This window comes from Cydia fagiglandana, chromosome 5 (genome assembly GCF_963556715.1).
Source record: "Cydia fagiglandana chromosome 5, ilCydFagi1.1, whole genome shotgun sequence".
NCBI classification, from domain to species: domain Eukaryota; kingdom Metazoa; phylum Arthropoda; class Insecta; order Lepidoptera; family Tortricidae; genus Cydia; species Cydia fagiglandana.
This window is the reverse complement of record NC_085936.1, coordinates 8,994,439-9,014,707: the sequence shown is the minus strand read 5'-3', so window position 1 is coordinate 9,014,707 and position 20,269 is coordinate 8,994,439. Positions and strand designations below refer to the sequence as shown.

At 35.2% G+C, this 20,269-nt stretch overlaps 2 protein-coding genes across 4 annotated transcripts; one reads left to right on the top strand and one right to left on the bottom strand.

Annotated features, from left to right (window-relative positions):
* Positions 1-26: 26 nt before the first annotated feature.
* On the top strand, positions 27-923 carry LOC134664416 (migration and invasion enhancer 1). The gene is made up of 3 exons (XM_063521042.1): positions 27-193; positions 278-375; positions 654-923. The coding sequence occupies exons 1-3, from the start codon at positions 126-128 to the stop codon at positions 815-817; spliced, it is 330 nt and encodes a 109-aa protein (XP_063377112.1). The 5' UTR covers positions 27-125; the 3' UTR covers positions 818-923.
* Positions 800-18,654, bottom strand: LOC134664415 (molybdenum cofactor sulfurase). Of its 3 annotated transcripts, none has more exons than XR_010098247.1 (8): positions 18,618-18,654; positions 10,794-10,898; positions 9,374-10,181; positions 8,719-9,013; positions 7,068-7,686; positions 3,724-4,151; positions 1,184-3,064; positions 800-1,032 (listed from the first exon to the last, which is right to left on the bottom strand). XR_010098247.1 is itself a non-coding variant. In XM_063521040.1 (8 exons), the coding sequence occupies exons 1-8, from the start codon at positions 18,637-18,639 to the stop codon at positions 1,002-1,004; spliced, it is 2,526 nt and encodes an 841-aa protein (XP_063377110.1). In that variant the 5' UTR covers positions 18,640-18,654; the 3' UTR covers positions 800-1,001. The 3 variants fall into 3 exon arrangements, 2 of the variants coding, with proteins under 2 accessions (XP_063377110.1, XP_063377111.1); XM_063521040.1 differs by having other exon boundaries at positions 2,847-3,064; XM_063521041.1 differs by lacking the exon at positions 18,618-18,654 and adding an exon at positions 10,989-11,119 and having other exon boundaries at positions 2,847-3,064.
* Positions 18,655-20,269: the final 1,615 nt, after the last annotated feature.

Genomic DNA, 20,269 nt, shown 5'->3' with positions numbered 1-20,269 from the left:
GAAGTTGACTTGTATGGAGTGTAGAAGTAATCATCTCTACCTTCCATATTGACTTGCTTTATTATTGTTATTTACCACTTTCAAAATTTTAAATCTTTGCATTTTTTATTTAAAACTTTGCAGTAATGACAGAATTAGCAAAAAAAGAATCCCCGAATACTGCACATAGTGTAAATGTCCACGTAGAATATTGGTAACCGTATTATTAGGTACATTTACACTAGTCATAAATATCAAAAAATACAATAAGGTATGTTTAATGCTTGTTTTATTTCAGTGGTGTCTGTGACTATGGGGGACATTGCCTTGCACTTGCTCAGACTATTCGACAAAGTACTCCAAATGCTACAGTCTTCTGTAAGCGAGGACGACAAGGTTGGTTTATTAACCATGTATTTATGTAATCATCATCTTTTGTTGTTGTTCAGCTTTTATGAACTGTTCAGTAAAATTTATTTTATATTGCCCTTAGTAATTACTGATTGGGAGAATACATACCTGTAGTAATTTACCCTAAAGGTGTTTTTTTTTCTCTGAAATTTAATGTTAAAAGGACACTATTCACTTTTAATTAGTATATCTTGCAAAATATCCCTGTAAAAAGCTTAAGTTTTGTTTTATTGTGGACTTAAAGTACTTTTCTTACTTCCCAGGCAGTTTCGAGGTAGTAATAAATGATAAATTGGTATATTCAAAACTCCAAACCATGGCATTACCTGATTACAATGAAGTGTCTCAAGTAGTGTATGATGTATCAAATGGAAACACACCGAGGGAGATAAAAGGACAACAACCAATCAACTGTGTAATATCATAATATGTATTTATAAAATATATAATGTATATATTTAGCTTTAACTTTGAAAATCCCTGTAACAAACTAGTCTTAAATGCATCTTAATAATAAGGCAAGTTTAAATCTAGTAGGAATGATTTTCATTTTACTGTCATCCAAAAAATCCATACATTCCAAAATATTTGATGAATAATAGTACCTTATACTATGAAATACATAGGAACTTATATTTGACCCTGTAAACAAAAAATAAAATCAATAGAATAAAATACACATCTGTGAAAATAACAAAAAAAAAGTAATACAATATACAGTGTTCTAAAATATAGCCAATTCAAAAAAAACGTTTTGAGGAATTAATTCCCAGCAAGCAAATAATTTTAATACCTTCACTTGGTCCTAAACATGTATAATCCGAGTTTGCTTCATCCCAGGAGGTGTGGACAAATTTATGGAGCCTTGGGAGATACATTTTACCTTGGATTAACAAAACCACTCAATGTAGAAGGAACCACCATCAATTACAATGTCACCACTCACACTTAATTCTTGGTTGCAAGGTTGTTGTGGATCAGACACTGGTGAATAAAAATTTCGGATGTTAACACAATAATTTTACCAAAAAAATTCTAAGTTGCGGTCATTTTTTACAATCTTTGACTATGAATTCATATTACGGTACTTTTCAGATCATCAGATGTCAATTATTATCATGAAAAGAGCAATTTTTCCGTCGGACGCAACTACAAGCAAAAAACTGAAAGAGAGTAGGTAAATATTTTTCCACAACTCCTGGAACGGAGCAAACTCGGATTACACCAAATGAAGGTATTAAGAAATTTTCCAGCTTGTTGGAAATTATCCCTGGAAAACATCTAATTTGACTGGCCTAATATGCATCCTTATTGCGAAGTTCGTGCAAAGTTTGAGTGGTCAGAGTTTGGCTACTTTTCCACTTATAATATCTAACAATAATAGACGAAATATAAAAATACTATGAGGTGCAATGATGTAATAAATATTATAAATAGTGTTTGTACAAACTGTCATAGCATATGCAGTTTTGATTCTAATATGGAATGTCTTCAGACCTTGTCCAGTTTAAATATTCTATTGATTCACTAATAACAGTAATCACTGTCAATGCAGTGTCCATATAAAATTCATATTATTAATCAGACTTGCATATCTGTTACCACATATCTAACCATATTAAGGCTAAAGATGAGCTATCTACAAAGTACAAACTTTACAACATACATAAAGGCTCAAGAGCAATAAAAATAGGCCAAGTTGTATTAGAGATTCAATGATTGTATAATTTATAAAATGACTTAGGCTTAGAATTCACTGCGATTAATAAAATTTGTTACGGTTTCAGAACCACAAATGATTTAACGTACAGTCAGCAGGTATTCAAAATGATCTTGAGGCGACTTTATTGTTAAGAGAATAAGAGCGTATCAAGGTAATTTTGAACACCGCGGCCGCTTAGCAACTTCTGCTGACTCTTCGGCATGCTTCATAAGCGAACGTACTTACAAGACTGAAACCGTAAGAAATTAATCACAGTGCACTCTAACGGCTCTGCCACGACATCGAGCTATTTACGACGGCGGGAGAGATAACCATAGGTTGGAGCGTGACACAGCGATCGGACATTTCACTCCAACCTATGGTTATCGCTCCCGCCGTCGCAAGTCGCTTGATGTCGTGGCCGAGCCGTAAGCCTAAGACATGCTGCTTTGAGTTAGACAGCTTATGCAGATGGCACTGTCCTTCATGCATTATGCGGTTGTCATATGTTGATGATTTGACAAATCAGTTACCATAATAACCTTACAGCGCCATCTCCTTTAGCCGGAAAACTCGGGGGCAAGTTAGCTTTGTATAGAATTTGTGTGACCTGTTTTAGTACCCTTGAGTTAAAAATCTAATGAAGACCACATATTTTTATCCACAAATAAATATCTAAAGTGCATACAAAAATTTCTACCTGTAAAATTCACATCTAATTTCATCTAGTTTCTAATTTCCTAATTAATTTCACCTGCTTATATTATCATCATTGATTATTGGTTTGACTGGTGATTGTGTTTTCAGTGTGGTATCATTAGACCCGTCAGTTGTACCAATATATGTTAAATAGATTCCGAATCGCAGTTTCCCGCTAAATTGTTCTGAGATTGTTCTAAGGGGCTCCACAGTCTTCTCGCCTGTTGACTGGTCTATACAGACCATTTGACAGCGGTTACATTGGCCTTCCACCTAAAAAAAAATATATTCTATTTCAAAATATTATATTTCATTTTTGTTAGTAGTAGTAGCAGTTGCACCGCCCACAATCTCTCTGCTTTGCCTTAAGGTTGACTGGTAGAGAATGCTTTTGGCATTAAGTCCGCCTTTTGTACGATAAGTTTTCTTTTGTGCAATAAAGTTTAAATAAATAAATATTTATGAATACGTGATCTACTCGTATACGCCCACTTTAAATACTTTACTGTACATCTGGTGCTCCATTACGATACCCTGTGTTATAATAAGCACATTATGTAACTACGGCTTCCTATTTTTCGCACTTACAAGTGCGAAAAATGGGAAGCCGTATCGTATATAACTATTACTATAATACCGTACTACTAAATTGGCCCATCATGTACTCGTACCTATGTTCAGCAAACTTAAAGGTTTCTTTCACTTTCTCAACTTTTGTGACTTTATGCAAAAAACATTATATGAGCTGCAGTCGTCAGCCAGTGGTTACGAAGGTATTGGGCTGATGTGAATATTTTTATTCAATGCACCATAGCCATGAGAGACTATTACTTACGAGAACTTTTAAGAATGGCTTTAAAAATAATTATTGCTTTGGTCTGTTGTAAAGCAAGAAACCAAGAAACAATGATGCAGTAGACAATTTGTATTACCTTAAATTCCTGTCGCCCAATAATGACTCGATGCCACTCTCTCTCAACAAGCTCTTCATCCATATCTATAATCAGATTTCCTCTAAACCGATCAGTTAAATGATCCACGTCATCACTGAAAAACTGATCATCAATTTTTTCCTTTAACCATCTGACTGTTGCCTTGTTTATAAGAAGGAATTGTGCTTGGTTGCTTAGAGATAGTAGCTTGGTTTCCGATTCGCCTTTCTTTTTTATTTTTCTGTCATTTGACTGTCTCACTAGGCGTAAGTAAGAGATTTCTAGAGCTTCAGATATCCAGTCGGCCACTTCGTCTCCACAATCTATGCCTTGGACAATGTCTGTGCAGACTTTGGAGCTGCAAATCCTGGATTCTTTTAGTTTACTTTCTGGTGAGGGGTACAGAGGTATCGAAATGGGGTCCTTGCCTGAAACATAAATTTAAGATACAGTCCGCCACAAACTTGTAAGGTAGGTGTGCTGAGAGAACGTGAAAGAAAAAGAAAGAATGCTTCTTAGGAGTTATTGTGGAAAGGAAAGTACATTACAATATGTTTTAATTAGAACAGGCCTGTAGGTACGTTTTTGTATTTTGCTCCACCTGATCTTAGTCTTTGCGGAAAAAGAAGAGTGGTGGAATGTAAGGGAGCCCATACCCAAGTAACATTTTAGTCCTATAATTTCAGTTTTTATCGCTAAAAGCTTGTATAGACGTCGTATTAAGGTTTCAGAGGTGACCACCTGTTGTATAAAAGCGTTTGGCAACACCTTTTTGCTCTATAGGCTTATACAGCTAATGTAATCTATAAGCAATTGATGTAAAGGTTTACTTCACCATTTTATAGAGCCGTTATAGGCGTGTACTATAATAGCGTCAAATATAACCACTATAGAGCAATATTACTGTATAATAGTATATGGAATCACTTTTATGCAACTAATTTGCGTTATTAAGGTTTTCTGCAAGCAACTATAGTTTTAATGTTTTAACAGTGACAAAAACCCAACTATACAACGATTTTACGATATAGAGGCTTTAGAGATCACTGCTATAGTACATAATACTTTAGTAGTTTGCGCTATTAAGGTTCCCTGCAAGCCGCTATAGTTTTGTGTTTTAACAGTGACAAAAACCCAACTATACAACGATTTTACGATATAGTGGCTTTAGAGATCACTGCTATAGTACATAATACTTTAGTAGTTTGCGCTATTAAGGTTCCTTGCAAGCCGCTATAGTTTTGTGTTTTAACAGTGACAAAAACCCAACTATACAACGATTTTAGGATAAAGTGGCTTTAGAGATCACTGCTATAGTACATCATTCTTTAGTAGTTTGCGCTATTAAGGTTCCCTGGAAGCCGCTATAGTTTTGTGTTTTAACAGTGACAAAAACCCAACTATACAACGATTTTAGGATAAAGTGGCTTTAGAGATCACTGCTATAGTACATCATTCTTTAGTAGTTTGCGCTATTAAGGTTCCCTGGAAGCCGCTATAGTTTTGTGTTTTAACAGTGACAAAAACCCAACTATACAACGATTTTAGGATATAGTGGCTTTAGAGATCACTGCTATAGTACACAATACTTTAGTAGTTTGTGCTATTAAGGTTCCCTGCTAGCCGCTATAGTTTTGTGTTTTTACAGTGACATAAACCCAACTATACAACGATTTTAGGATATAGTGGCTTTAGAGATCACTGCTATAGTACATAATAATTTAGTAGTTTGCGCTATTAAGGTTCCCTGCTAGCCGCTATAGTTTTGTCTTTTAACAGTGACAAAACCCCAAATATACAACGATTTCAGGATATAGTAGCTTTAGAGATCACTGCTATAATACATAATACTTTAGTAGTCATATGAACACTATTATAGAACTGTTTTGCTCTATAGTAGCGTTTTTGGGACATATTTATAGCGTTAAAAAGCGCTTTAGTAGTTTTCAAATCCCTATTATATATCATCGCTGTAAACGTCGCAATGACTATTTTATATCACAAAACTGTTGTATAGTGGTTTTGTTTTTTTCTTTTAAAAGACAACAGCGTTATAGCTGAGTTTTTATGTCTTTTATAAACCGAGTTAGATACATAAAGGTAGAAAACGACTACTTGTAAATGATAAATTTGATCTGTAATGGCTACTTATATCTTGCTTATATAAGTTCAGGCCTAAGCCACATAATGTGGTTCCGTACAAAATATTTTAATATTAATGAATTGATAAAAAATACCCCAGTGATATTAGTGATTGTAGTTCAGATTTATCATCAATGATTTAATACAAGCATAAAATCGTGGCGGTTTAGATATTTATCGACATCCATTATTAGCACATTTTTTTACCAATCACACTGAAAAAGAAAACAACAGTAATTAACTACATCTAAATTTAAAACAAATCATAATGTCTTTCTAAAGAGTTTGTAAGTGTAACTGGGTCACAGCAAAATTCTTTTGGAACCCTAATTTTAATCATGATGGCGGTGAATATTTCGTCGTAAGTTCTATAGTTAGCCTATAAAAGCGTCGGATTTACTTCTTGGCTGCATAGTAGTAACTATGGTGAATATCATAATATTTTATTAAATTATTTTATTAAAAACATAAATAAATCGAGGGGGCATTTAAAATTCCTTATTAACCTTATACTATTCTAACGGTAAAACTTCCGTCCCATATACTTTTTGCACTAAGGACCGAATTATTCGACATCTAAATAACGCATATTAATATAAAGTCTTTACTTATCACCATTTTACTTAGTATCGTTTTTGTGAAGTAAACACACAACAAAACCACTCACAATAGTTGATGGAAAACTTGGTAGCAAATTGCGTTGTAAAGGAACTATGAATTCTGCAATAGTATAAAAAAAGCACTATAATAGAATTTCAAATACTACTATAGTATAAAACAAGCACTATAATGGAATCTCTAATGCTACTATAGTATAAATTAACACTATAATGGCGTTACTGACAACAAATTAGCACAAGAGTCATCATTATATCACTTTTATAGACCTAAAACGTCACGACTGACACTGCTACAGGTCTACTATATCACTGAATGGCACTAAAGATGCGCCATTTCGGCTTTATACAACCTTCTTAGGTCTTTTATAGGACCTTAGGTGGTATTTAGGAAACGTTCTATTGACCACTATAGTACCACAAATTGTTACTTGGGTACATTATATGACTCTTCTCTTTCAGCACAGACTCTTTACGAAATGAACTCCGTACTATACTACCTACTCTTAGTCAAAAACGCTGGAGTCCAGAATTTACAGAAAAAAAAACTTATTACAGAGAAAGATGTTAAAACTAAAAACTTACCTTTAAAATTCAATATCAACAATTTCTTATTTAAGTCTATTATTGGTTTTATCATGCACATCAGCATATTCTGTTTCTGAGTCAAACATAATCCATTGTCTTTCACAATCATCCATTCCCTGTCATATTCGAAGCCTTTCGGCCCCATTTTCCAATCGCCTGTAACTTTGAATGCCCCACATGATTTTACGGGGAATACATTTATTTCTATTAATTTTATTTTAGATTCTAATTCAGGAGAATCAGTAACATCACGAGTTTCTAAGAGTTCAATTGGAATTTTCAAAGTGTCGTCTTTGTACAGTGGATTCTGTACAGTTATGATAATCTTGGTAGCGTAACGCTTTGGTTTCCTGTATTTGTTCTGAAGGTAGCAACGGCATATCGTTAGGACTAGCGTATCGACGTCATTATACGTGTTGTAATACGCGAAAGAAACTCTTATAGCTCCCGTAGGCTTGCCGTGAAGTAAATCCACTTGGTCCCCGCATTTGTGGCCAGCTTTGAACATGTCTTTCAAGTCCTTGTTGGATGCTTTTAGGTGGCGTTGGCAGGCGCCTGAGTTGCAGAAACATCCAGTTCTCACGTTTATGTTGAAAAGCTCCGCCATATGTTGGAACTGAAAAATGAATGAAAACACACATACAAAGTTACATATGAGCGCCATAGTCTTATGTCTATGGCATAGACGGTCACTGATGCGCGCGGCTACACCCCAATATCAACCTTCGTCCATCCCAACAAGGTTTAGGATGACAAGCCGCACACTATAAGCGCGGCGTGCAAAGGGTTAAACATAATATGCAGCGCGAAGTTTGTGACGGAGTAACAGAAAGCAATGATTGGGGTCGACATAAATCAATTAATTTCAAGTTTTCGCTTAAGGTCGGATTGTTGCCGGGCATGGTTAACAGTGTGGATGTGGTTATCCACTGTTAACTGACATTTCATATACATAGCTTATTACAAGGAAATAAAGTGCACTTCACCAATGGGTAGTTAAAGGTGTTGCTGTTGTGTGCCTAGCTTAGCTATATAATAGAATAAGTAATAGTATTATCATAGCTATAATATCGGTTGAAGATAAAGGCCCAGTTTCATTGGATAGATATGAGGGTTACGGAAGATTTCCATAACGCATGTTATACTTAAAGTAGTTGCGCATTAACGCATGAGTTTCACTTCTTGTTCTTGTTATACCGCCTACAGAGTCACCGCACGCTGTAAATCGAGCAATAAAACTATACCGTAACTGACGTAGATTAAATCCTAAGCGGATGGGGCCACGAGCGCAACTATAGTTCATTGTTTTTTTAGCATTAGAAAGAACTTCAAAGAAGATAAGCGATCTTGACATGTCTTTTAATTGAAAAACGCTTTTTAAAAATCAATAACTATTACTTATGAAAGCAGAAGAATATAAATGATTGTATTCTATTCATAATTGTTACATATTTGCCGTAACATATTTTTAAAATGTGTTTTTCAATTAAAAGACACATCAAGATTGTTTACCTTATTTCTAATGCTAAAAAAAACGAACTATATAGTTATTACTTCAGAGTAAAAAATGTTGTATGTTGTTGTGTATCCGTGTCTGTTAACCTTTTCTGCATACCATTTATAGTGAATGTTTTGAATATAGTTTTACCTCGGCATATCCAATGAATGTTCCGTCTTCTCTCAATAGATTGAATGTTACAATAGCTCCCTGTTTTCTAATATCAGTAAACTCGTCATCCATATATAAAACAGCTGCTGGAGCGCCATTTGCATGCTTGAGATTCTTCAGTTGCTCATATAGGTCATGAGCCAGGCCGAATGTGTGATATGATATAGTATCCATAATATCATTATTTATTACTTTTGGTATTAATCTTTGCATTGTATCGAAACAATGTTTCAAGGCAAGAATCGATAAGAAGTTGACAGTGCCATCTTCAAATCTGTAAAAACAAAATAGGGAAGATGTTAGTTTCTTACATGCAAATATGTCGAAATAGAGCTATTGTATAAGTACTATAAGTACCAACTACACATGTTGAAACTATTTGAGATGAAAAGAATTTTAGCAAAATCAGGTAGAGTGACATCACATTGATCAGCCTCAAGGGTCACTTTAGTCTTTGTCATTGTCACTCAATAAATCTAAATGACTTGGATTTGCTTCCTGGGTCATGAGATGTCATTCTTTATTTCCTTCTTTAGACAATAATATTGAATATGAGTCCATATTATTGTTAAAGTAGTTCCTCTCTGATACTTTCAACATTTTCTAACATGCAATGCAGTAAAGTATTGAATACCTTTCATGTAGGACTGTCCTTTTCATATGGAAATCTTCTGTACTCAACACAATATCCACTGTACCTCCTCCAAAGTACTGTTTATCATTTAGAACATTAGCACTACTATTCTTTACCAATAGCGCTCCTAACCCGGTCGGGTAGCCAAATATTTTGTAAAAAGATAGGCAAATGTAATCAGGTTGTATCTTAGATAAATCTAGTTTATTTGTCGGCACATATCCTGCAGCATCAAGTAGCACATACCAGTTATTTTTTAAAGTACATAGTAGTTTCTTTAAACAATGATTGAGGCAGCCATTTTTAATATTGTCAATGCAATCTAAGGAATACTTGTATCCATTAAAATTACTCTGTGCCGGGTATGCCAGAAGAGTGTTGCTGGTATTTTTACTATGTTTCTTCCAGGTTTGAGAATTTGAAGTGCTCAAAGCATCTAAGAAGCTTTCATGTGAAATGTGAATCACGTCTGCATTTTTACTCTTTGCAATTTCTCTGAGCCCAAGAACAGAAGTATGGTTTTCTTGGAGGTAAACAAATGAACCACTGTGGTCATCACTAGCAAATTGGAATGATTCTGCAGTTAACTTGAGTGACTGAGTGGCGCCTGAGGTAAATATACAAGTGTATTCTGACGGATCTGTATTAAAATGCTTTAAAACCATACATCTCACTTGCTCAACACAGTCTGCTGTATATTTGTCCGTATGTGTGTTCATGTACATATTATTTAGTAAGTCATTATTGACAAGATGCAGAAGGCTTTCTGGGAACAAAGCAGCGCCAGCATTGTCTAGGTAACATCTGCCTGAAATTAGCATAATAATAGTCATAAGTACAGAGAAAAATAATAATAATGTTTACACAAGTGAATGATAAAATTAGACAGTAAGAGGTTGAATTCTTTTGAAACCATCCATGGGCTATAAAAGGGAAAAATATCTGTAGAAAGCACTAAAAGGAAGATTCAATTGGCCTCCGATAAAATAAGATATGAACTATTTGGGTGAATTTAAAATTTAATGAAATATATCAGCAAAAGAAAAGAAAAACAGTTTTGATACTTTTTAAAATGTCACATGTAAAATGTTAAGTTATATAACTGAAAGGTACCTACTCTCTTGCCGACTCCGAAAAATCTCAAATATCCTTTGACATTTGAGACAGATTGATAGTCTGTCAGTAAAGTAAGTGACCTACTTAATAAAGGTTTCTAATTTCTAATATTACGGGCAAAACACAGAATAACTAGTACTCAACGAATTTGAAGTCAAACCAAATAATACCTACATGTATTATTATGTACTCAAGTTATGGTAACAGTTATGTAAACAAGTGATTTAAAATATTTTAAGTTATAAATTATGAAGTGAAGTTATAATGAAAGATGTTTACATATATTCGCATGTGCGCAACTCACCTTTTAATCGCTTAAACTCTCCACATATATTTTGCATTTGATCGTTACTAAATACTTTACTTAACGTCGTCATCTTGGCACTACTTTGGCTTTGATTAACGGTCTCTGTAACAAAATAAAGTCGCCTTTACTTCACACATTCGTTTTTTGGTTTCACTCCACTGTTTTTTTTTTTTATTCAATAACGAAACATACGATTGACGGCGGCCGCGGCTGATGTTTAACTGATGAAACCATTACATATAATTTCTTGTTGTTTTGCAACCTTGTATTTGCAGTAAACATTTAATTGAACACGGAATTATCTATTATCATATGACATACGAGCAGGTTTTAGTATGTGTTTACATGTGATAACTTAGGCCTGCATACTTTTCTTTAAAAAATTAAGATTACAGCTCTCTAAAATGATCATTCAGTTCATTATAATAAGGTCTATTATAAAATGAATCAAAGATGACAGATAGGAACGTAAAACAGCGACTGCTACAAGGCAGCACTGAGGGGCTACCGCGAAAACCGAAATCCGCAAATTGCGGGGATCTTTCTCTTTTACTCCAATGAAGGCATAATAAGACTGACAGAGAAAAATGCCCGCAATTTGCGAACTTCGATTTTCGCGGTTATAGCCCTGTAGTTGTTCGGGCACTGTTCGGGCACAGAATAAAATAATAGTACCTACTAGGTACAGAAGACTCACTCTCTAACAAAATGCGTTAGCGATGTTACGATTCGACTTCACAAATCGGTTCAAACCGATTTAGGTCTGAAGTCGACTAAATCGACGTGAGTGTTCCGTAAATCGACTTAAGATACGTTCACCCGCTCTAAACGCATCCTTTCATATTTGTTGATGCGTCACTTTCATTTGACATATTGAGGATTAAAATGTACACAAATCGATTTCAAACCACGAAGAAAAATGTTGCCATGCACATTGCCGCCATTATTGAGTCGAGTCGAAACTTGGTATCTACAGGTAAAGTAAAATGAAACTTATTGTTTATGTTGTAAGGTTCAATTTCGCATGGGCTTAAAGCGATTGATTTGGCGGTATACTTGGATCGGTTTGGAAGTTTTGCGCCGCGTCGATTTGCTAACTCAACGATTCGCGGCAATGTCACGAAATCGCACGAGACCGCACGCTCTTTCCTGCTTGCTCGTATAGTGCTTTCCCGTTTTAGCTTTAGAAATTATAAAATTGTGATTTACCGCGCAACAAAACTAAAAAAATATTACAAAACTTTTAAGTCAACATTTTTGCTGTCGATCGGATCGAACAAAGCGTAAAATTGACAATTCAATTTCCTCAACTCAAAGACTACGGAGCGGTTTGAACTACTGATACTTATTTTAAGTCTTAAAAAGTAGAAGTTAAATCGACTTGGCCAAATCGGTTTGCAAACCGATTTGGGTTTAAATCGGAGTCGACTTATTCGGTTTGAAAATTTTTCGATTTGGCCCATCACTAAAATGCGTCTGTTACGATCAGCACAGATATGGCCGCTAGGTGGCGACGGCGCCACGCGTGGCTTATGGCTTTCCCCAAAATTGGGGTGGAACGGATGTACTTTTAGCTACCTGCAGCAAGCGACGAAATCGCGGATTGAGCCACCCCTGGTTCGGGTATTCCCTTGAATTAATTTAAAAAGTATATTGGACGTGAATGCGACGGTCGAGCTATTTTAATTTGTTTTGTGAAAGAAAGATTTAATAGGCACGCACTTAAAAGTAGTAGGCAGATATTTGCACATTTTTGCTGGTATTCCATTACAGATGGCGCCAGCGTAGGTTTTACCTGTCAGTCCTACGAATATTGTTAAACTTTTGTTTCTTTTTGGAATGTTATAGCTTGGAAGCCAAATCACTTACAGTTAGATCATAACTAGACTGGTATATACTCTGGTAAGCCAACTTTGTCAGTAGAAAAATGCACGATATTCAAATTTGTGTGATCTTTGCACCTACATTTTTCAAATTTTCCGCCTTGTTTTTTGACAAAGCTGACTTGCCAGAGTTATAAAACCTAAGTAGGTATGCTGGCGCCATCTATACAAACCTTTGACAGTTTCCAACCCCATCGGTTCGGTTCGGAAAACTTTCTTACTTACCTACTTGTACGTACGTATGTATGTGCATGCTTCATCATCATTATCATCATCTCAGCCATAAGACGTCCACTGCTGAACATAGGCCTCCCCCTTTTTTGGGGGGTGAATGCCATAATCACCACGCTTGGCAGGCGGGTTGGCGATCGCAGTCGAGTACACCGAATTTGAGGGACGCTGCTGCCCGTCCACCGGTGGTCTTGGACGTGGTTTAAGAACATACCCGGGTCCCATGTACATGCTTAACTACCTATAACTTAAAGTTTTTGCAAAAGAGTAGTAAAAACCCGGACAAGTGTGAGTCGGACTCGGTCACCGAGGTTTCCGTATAATTTTAACTTACCTATGTATTAGGTATAAGTATATTACTTTTTTTTCAAATGTGTATAAAATTATAGTTTTCAGATTTCTCCCTGTACCATCGCCCGTTACAAGAGATTATAAGTACTTTATCTGCCTGAATAAATAATGGTGATGATGTTAACAATCTTATAAGTACTAATATGACCAGTGATCGTACATTTTCCAGCATATTTGGTGCAGCAGAGTGGTGTTAACGGAATTGGTATATGTAGATAATTTCAACTGAAGTGGTAAATTAAGGTTAATAATTATTAACGTAATTAACGCTAAACGCTAATTAATCATTAGGGTTGAAATTATTTATACCAATTCCGTTAACACCACTCCGCTGCACCAAATCGATTCACGTGGTGTTAACGGAATTAAGTATAGATAATTTGAACTGAAATGGTAAATTAAGGTTAATATCAACGTAATAAACGCTAATTAATCATTAGGGATGAAATTATTTATACCAATTCCGTTAACACCACTCCGCTGCACCAAATCGATTCACGTGGTGTTAACGGAATTGGTGTAGATAATTTCAACTGAAATGGTAAATTAAGGTTAATAACAACGTAATAAACGCTAATTAATCATTAGGGTTGAAATTATTATACCTGTTCCGTTAACAACACTTCGTGCACCAAAAATGCTGGAAAATGTACGATCCCTGTGACATAACGCTAGGTTTTTATTCTCATGGACAGTGAGCAGGAAGCTAAAATTGCGATAATTAGGTAGGTTACCTACCTACTTAAAATACCTAATGGCCAGTAAGTCTGTTACGGCAATTGCAATTTTGTCAATCTACAGTACGGTCCGAATACCACCTAATTACGTACAGTCACCTGCCATAATATGTTACACAACGAAGGATGACTTGCCTGTTAAATACTTTCAGATAGAAAATACGTAGGTAAAACATAGTCAAATAGCGTAACGTATCTAAAGGTATTCATTTACGATTTAGCTGCAGCGCACACATCCGTAGTACCTTTAGAGCATCGCCTTACTAAATTGCGTTACACCAATTTAATTATTGCTTTTATGGAGGGCTTTTAGTAGCTTTTAGTAGCAAGCGGTGGCGTGATCGACTCCCCTTAAGTGAATTGACGTCCGCGCCGCCCTGTTTATAGATAAAGGGAGTATGGTATTCGGAAAATGTCTTTAAAATGGCTCTTTTAAGAGTTTCGTGCATCTCTGAGGACGTTCGCTCTTAGTAGGATTCCCATGTAACTAGTGTTTGCATGTGTATATTTTTGGTCTGTCTGATGCTCGCTCATTCTGAGGAATGTCTTATTGTCTTTATCAGATTAGGTGCAATGTATCAAAATGCAATGTATCTATATCTAATATCTATATCTATATAGTCACAATACATTCTTCTTTAGTAAAAAGGTGGCGATGTATCATCATCTCATCGAAATGCATTTGCTTAATGTGTCTAGTCTAGGCTAGCGTTTCTTTAGACCGGTTTAAGAATAATCGTTATTTATAGTTTTTAAATAACTATTTCATAAACAAGTTGCCTACAACATTTTTTAATGAAGACGTTCTTACACAGACAAAACATCCTCCAGACTGAACATAGTCGCGCTACCCCCTCTGCCACGCATACGGTAATTTTACTCCATGTTCGAGTCGAAAGTGTCTTTGTGTGACCAGCCCATCGACACCCCATACTATGATAAACTATGAACGTACTTGTTACCAACATTGAGGCATAGAAATAATCTTATCGAATTAAAATGACTGTTGTTGCATTTTGGTAGCACATACCATACTTGCTTTCAACTTAGTCGTATTATACTTACTTTTTTTAGGTTGGTATTATCGGTAGTAAAACGTCAATAACGCCATTTTAAATTGTTGTGAACGTGGATATACGTGTTTATTTTTTATTGTGATTTAGAAAAAATACTTTAGTTGTTATTTAAATTGGGGCCAAATCTTTAAGGAAATGTGAAGTTTGTGGTGGACGTGTAAGAAGACTAACTACTGACGTATTTTTGGCCAGATTTCCACTTGATCCGAACAGGTCGGTAAACTGATGTTTGTATGCGATATTTTAATTTTATACTTTGAGTCGTTTACAGTTACTAATTTAATTAGTTTGTATTAGTTTTAGTCGTGTACAATCCATGATTAAAATTAAAATATTCTGTGAATAAAGTCTTTTTAAGTAAAAAACTAAGTAACCTAAGACACGAATAGTGTACGACCAATTTATCGATAATCTCTTTATTTCAGATGTCGATTATGAGCAAAGCTAACAGGAAATGAGGATTTGGTGTACCTATTGAAAAGCTGAATGGAAACAAGTTATTTGTGGAAATCATTCTCCATCCAGTGCCTTCAATGAAAAGGGAAACGGATTAAAAAAGAAAGCGCGCGAATTCATAAGTACATATTGTAATTTGCCTGCTTGAATAATGAACTATGTTACTTTTATCATGTAAAATAAAATTATTTATATAATGTTTTCTTTTATTAATCCACGTGATTTATCGATATCGATAAACAGTAGGTACTGGAAGTGTCGAGCCCTAGCGTTGTTTTTTATGTTGGTAGTATTGACATGTATTTGTTGTTTTTTTTTAAACAGTTATGGCCTGGATGCGAGTCCTTTAAGCCACATGTATTTGGTGTGTTGGCACAATGTACGTTCATAATTCGGATCAAGGCTTGTTCGAGAGTGCCGATTCTTAAAACGTAGTGATTTAATACTCTTTGTGTGTGACGTCCGTGTTTTTGAACGGACCAATCATGGCACGGTACTTCGCTCACCTCGTCCCGCTCACCCCCGCATTTTTGGCATCATCGATTGCATGAAATAATTGCTCTAAACTCGGTCTGGATGATTCCTAGTCTATGCGTTCTTATCTCGTACCGAAACAAACGACATGTCCTTTTTTGCAAAAAATAAAATCATAAAAAACTTACCACAGTCAGGTAATAGGTAATTGCACAATTAGTACAAAAACTAAGACCACACTTTATCGTAAACAGGATCAAAAATGCGTCCCAGAGACGGGGGTAAGTGGTTCACTTTGTATGACGATCACAACGTCCTTCTAAAAAATTACACACCACTCAAAGGATACACAAGAAGATTTATTAGGTACTGGCTAGAACAACAACAAACTGGAATATTATTTATTTAGACCCCTTTGTTTGCCTCTTAAATCCACACATAAATATAGTATGTTCTTTACTTATTTCACTTTATTAACAAAATTGAAACGTTGTTGATTAACTTGTCTGTTCACTTTTGCGTAACACACTGCACTCTTTCCACTCTGACGGCAAATGATTTACCCCTATCAAGAGGCTCTTACTTATAGGTCACTAGTGCCCTATTGTGTACTAACAGCTGGTATGCTATGTATGGATAATACCGGCAGGTATTGTCTATTGATTAACATATCGTCAATTGCCATCCAATCTGCTTTGCTGAGTATAACTCGATTGCATACTATTATGATTATTCATCGGTACAACATAATTGTTTGTGTAGTAACTTTTACTAAAATAAATAATAGTGTAATTGTACACAAACATAATGATACAGATTATTAGGATGACTGGTCTCGGTTATTTGTTGTTGTTATGGGCAATGTTAAACCACAAATTTAATTTGTGCGATAGATTACAATACTGGTTAAATAATTCAAAGAACGATTTTAATGTATTTAACACATCCAAATCAGATATATATAGATATAATATATGTATTACAGTTAATTAAATATTTCAGTTTCTCTATTCACGGAAAAAATGTAAGTAAATACATAGGTATCTAGGTAGTTTAAGGCTAATAATAAATTACTTAAATGGAAGGTCATTTGGGAAAACGAACTAAATCACCAATAATTAAATAAAACTATTTATTTATAGGCATGCTGATGATGCCGTTACTCCAATAACGCTAAAGAAATTCTTTAAGGCTTTGGTTCAGATAAGTAATTGCGCTTCAACGAGTTAACTTAATTCAATTGTCCATTGTCACCTACATACAATAGGTTATACTCATACACATGGAATACAAAAAGTATTTCCGTATTTATTTCATCACCTGTCAATAAATCTGTTTATTTTTTAAATATTTTTTTGCATTATTGTACATATAAGGGGTCATCCAATAATTACGTCACACGTTTAGGGGGTGGGAGGGGGTCAAGAAAATGTGACATGTTGTGACATGGGGGAGGGGGGATTCACAAACATTGTGACGTCATTTTAACTATTCATCGTAATCGAAAATTAATTTATATTTTTTATTCACTGTACATTTAAATAATGAGGTTTTGGAAGTAGGTAATTTTCGTTCCTAATTGGTTTTGTGTTATAAAATTACTAATATTTATTTTACCAAAAATATTTTTTATATTAAAACAATAATGCCGAGTTAGTATTGCCGATTTCGTTGAAAACAAAATTGCCTAAAATGTGACGTCACACCAGGTGGGGAGGGATTTGCAAAATGTGACCAAGTGTGACAAGGAGGGGTCAAAAACCCTAGAAATTCGTGTGACGTAATTAATGGATGATCCCTAAGCTTGTTTGTTTCTATTTTGGTGTGCAGGAGCAAGTTAACACGTGCACATTATACTCGCTTGCCTAGGCGCGACTAAAGGCAACTTGTACAATTTGTACAAGGTAAGCGCTACAATTTTGGAACGCTTATATTATAACCTATCTAGAGTTATAATACTTATAATATTGTTGCCTACTTAATGAAAACTGCGAAGTCTAAATATGTAATAAGTTAAAAAAAAGTCATTTATTGTTGCAAACCATACAGTAAGTAACAGAAAAAAACAAGGAAAAAGAAAAAAAAAACACAATAAGCACATAAGTACAGTACCTTTCTTAGATGCTTTTATAACTGTTATAAGATAAATAATTGTAACTAAACACGTTTAAGCAACATATCGTAAATATTTACATTTACTAGGTATCTCAGGTTTATTAACTGTCATTCAATTCCTACGTAGAAACCTGTGGTCAGAGCAAACTCGAATTCTGTCGATATGTTCTACCATTGCCTATGACGAAGGTTCTCTAACAAATTTACACAGAGGTCGTTCATAACGTTTTATCGTCTTCGCCACAAATGTCCAGCATAAGCCTGAATATTGACTGTGTATAGTTTATGCAATTAGGGGTCAACTTATTTTGGTGAATGCCTACGGACGAGACTAATAGTTTTGCGAGTCAAGTAAGGTAACTATCCAGTGTATACGCAACGACGTCTACATGCGGACGAATTCACAAGCAAACATATAAGCCAAGGAATGTGAGATCTGAGACGCAATGGGTACACGTACCTATGTGTTACACGTACGTGTATGGCACGTTTACCTACCTTGAGCAAGCCTTCGCTCCATAATTTGGCCTGGATACTGCGAACCTGACAAACAAATATTAAAATTAAGATATAACTGCAAGAACCATAATCATTTAATTCAATATATTTAATTTAGAGAGAGTTCGTGACAATTATTGACTGTTGGTTAATTTATGTCGGTTAATGGAAATCTACATTTTTGCTAATTAATTTTATCATCGTCGTATTTAGTTCACCCACCCCGTATACCTATTGCACATACCCCGTATATTGTAGTACCTACTTACTAAAAAAAAATCAGTTACACTTACAAATATTGGATACTTATTTTTGGTGCGACTGATTTCCAGCGAACAACTAACGAGCAATGTTGAAATGCTACTCACTCATTAATTGTAATTGGAATCTAATTACTCAGGTACTTGTTCTTGTTATCAATTACTAGATAGGGACCTACATTTGCATAGGGACCTTTTGTTTAACTTGTTAAAGGCAAGTAAAATTTTCATCGTCTCATCTAACAGAAGGTTTTGAAAAACGGGTAGGCTATAGAGTTAGACCAAAATAAGTCTGCAACGATTTTGCTAGCATACGCAGTGCAGTGTTATTTATACGTCATAATTTCATAAAAGTTTGACATTTAAAATAACACTTGCGCTGCGTGTGCTATCAAAATCGTTGCAGACTTACGTACCTCTATCAGTTACACAGCCTCAATATAATTCTTGAAACGTCTTTTATTACGCGACCGATCTTGACTCTTTTTACAGCTCGCCCTCGCTCGGATGCTCACCACACTGGGCGGCTCCAGGTTTAAGGCCCTCCGAGCAGCTCGGTGGTGAGAATCAGGTGTCCAATGTCAGCCACCCTAAAGTTTGGCTTTGGCCTAACACGGAAGCCTGCATTTGGATGCATCACATTCGCGGTGATCGGCTCTCAGTCTTGGCAGGGCGTCGAAGTCTTTGATTGAAGTTTACCGGTTGCACGGCTCAAAATACATTTCAATTAGCAGGGTATTTTCAACCGCACAGGAATACCTCCAGGCTATGACTCCTAAGCCAGTCTAAGTTTGGTGCCTAGTGTAAATATTTCATGAGTGGCATCGCCCCGAGGGAAGGCTTTGGGCCGGGCGGTTTAATTTGGATGCTAGCGACTATGCGATCACCGGGTCATTGAACAATTAACACAGCCCCAGTACGAATTTGATCAAGGATCATAAACACAACACGACCTAAACATAGATTAAAATTAACACCTACCCACGAATAATTTACATAGAATTAACTGAGTTAAAAAATCGATGATGGATATATTATGTTAAAGTTAGAGATCATAAAAAGCAGATCGTTACAATGATTTAAGTGACACCACCATCATCACAATCATCAGATTAGTTATGGCTTCGTAAAACTATTGGAGAAACTTTAATTTTTAAATTAAATTTAATAAAAAATTATTAGTAAAGTAATATTTTTTTTTGTGTATTCTATATGTAATTTATCAAGGTTTTCAGTTGTTTCCGATGTAATATCTTTTTAGTTTTCTCCTTGCATAATTTTTACACGTATCTGTTTAGCCCGATGGTTGACTGGTAGAGAATATTTTTGTATTTTTTGCAATAAAGTTTAAATAGATAAATTAAATAATAAAAGCCAAAAAGCGAGCGATAG

Coding starts and splice junctions, on each gene's coding strand:
- LOC134664416 (XM_063521042.1), top strand. CDS start 126: ATGACAGAATTAGCAAAAAAAGAATCCCCGAATACTGCACATAGTGTA. Junction 194..277: donor AATGTCCACGTAGAATATTG/GTAACCGTATTA, acceptor GTTTTATTTCAG/TGGTGTCTGTGACTATGGGG. Junction 376..653: donor CTGTAAGCGAGGACGACAAG/GTTGGTTTATTA, acceptor CTTACTTCCCAG/GCAGTTTCGAGGTAGTAATA.
- LOC134664415 (XM_063521040.1), bottom strand. CDS start 18,639: ATGGAGCGAAGGCTTGCTCAAG. Junction 10,182..10,793: donor AGAGTTTAAGCGATTAAAAG/GTGAGTTGCGCA, acceptor TGCTAATTTCAG/GCAGATGTTACCTAGACAAT. Junction 3,065..3,723: donor TTGGGCGACAGGAATTTAAG/GTAATACAAATT, acceptor ATTTTTTTTTAG/GTGGAAGGCCAATGTAACCG.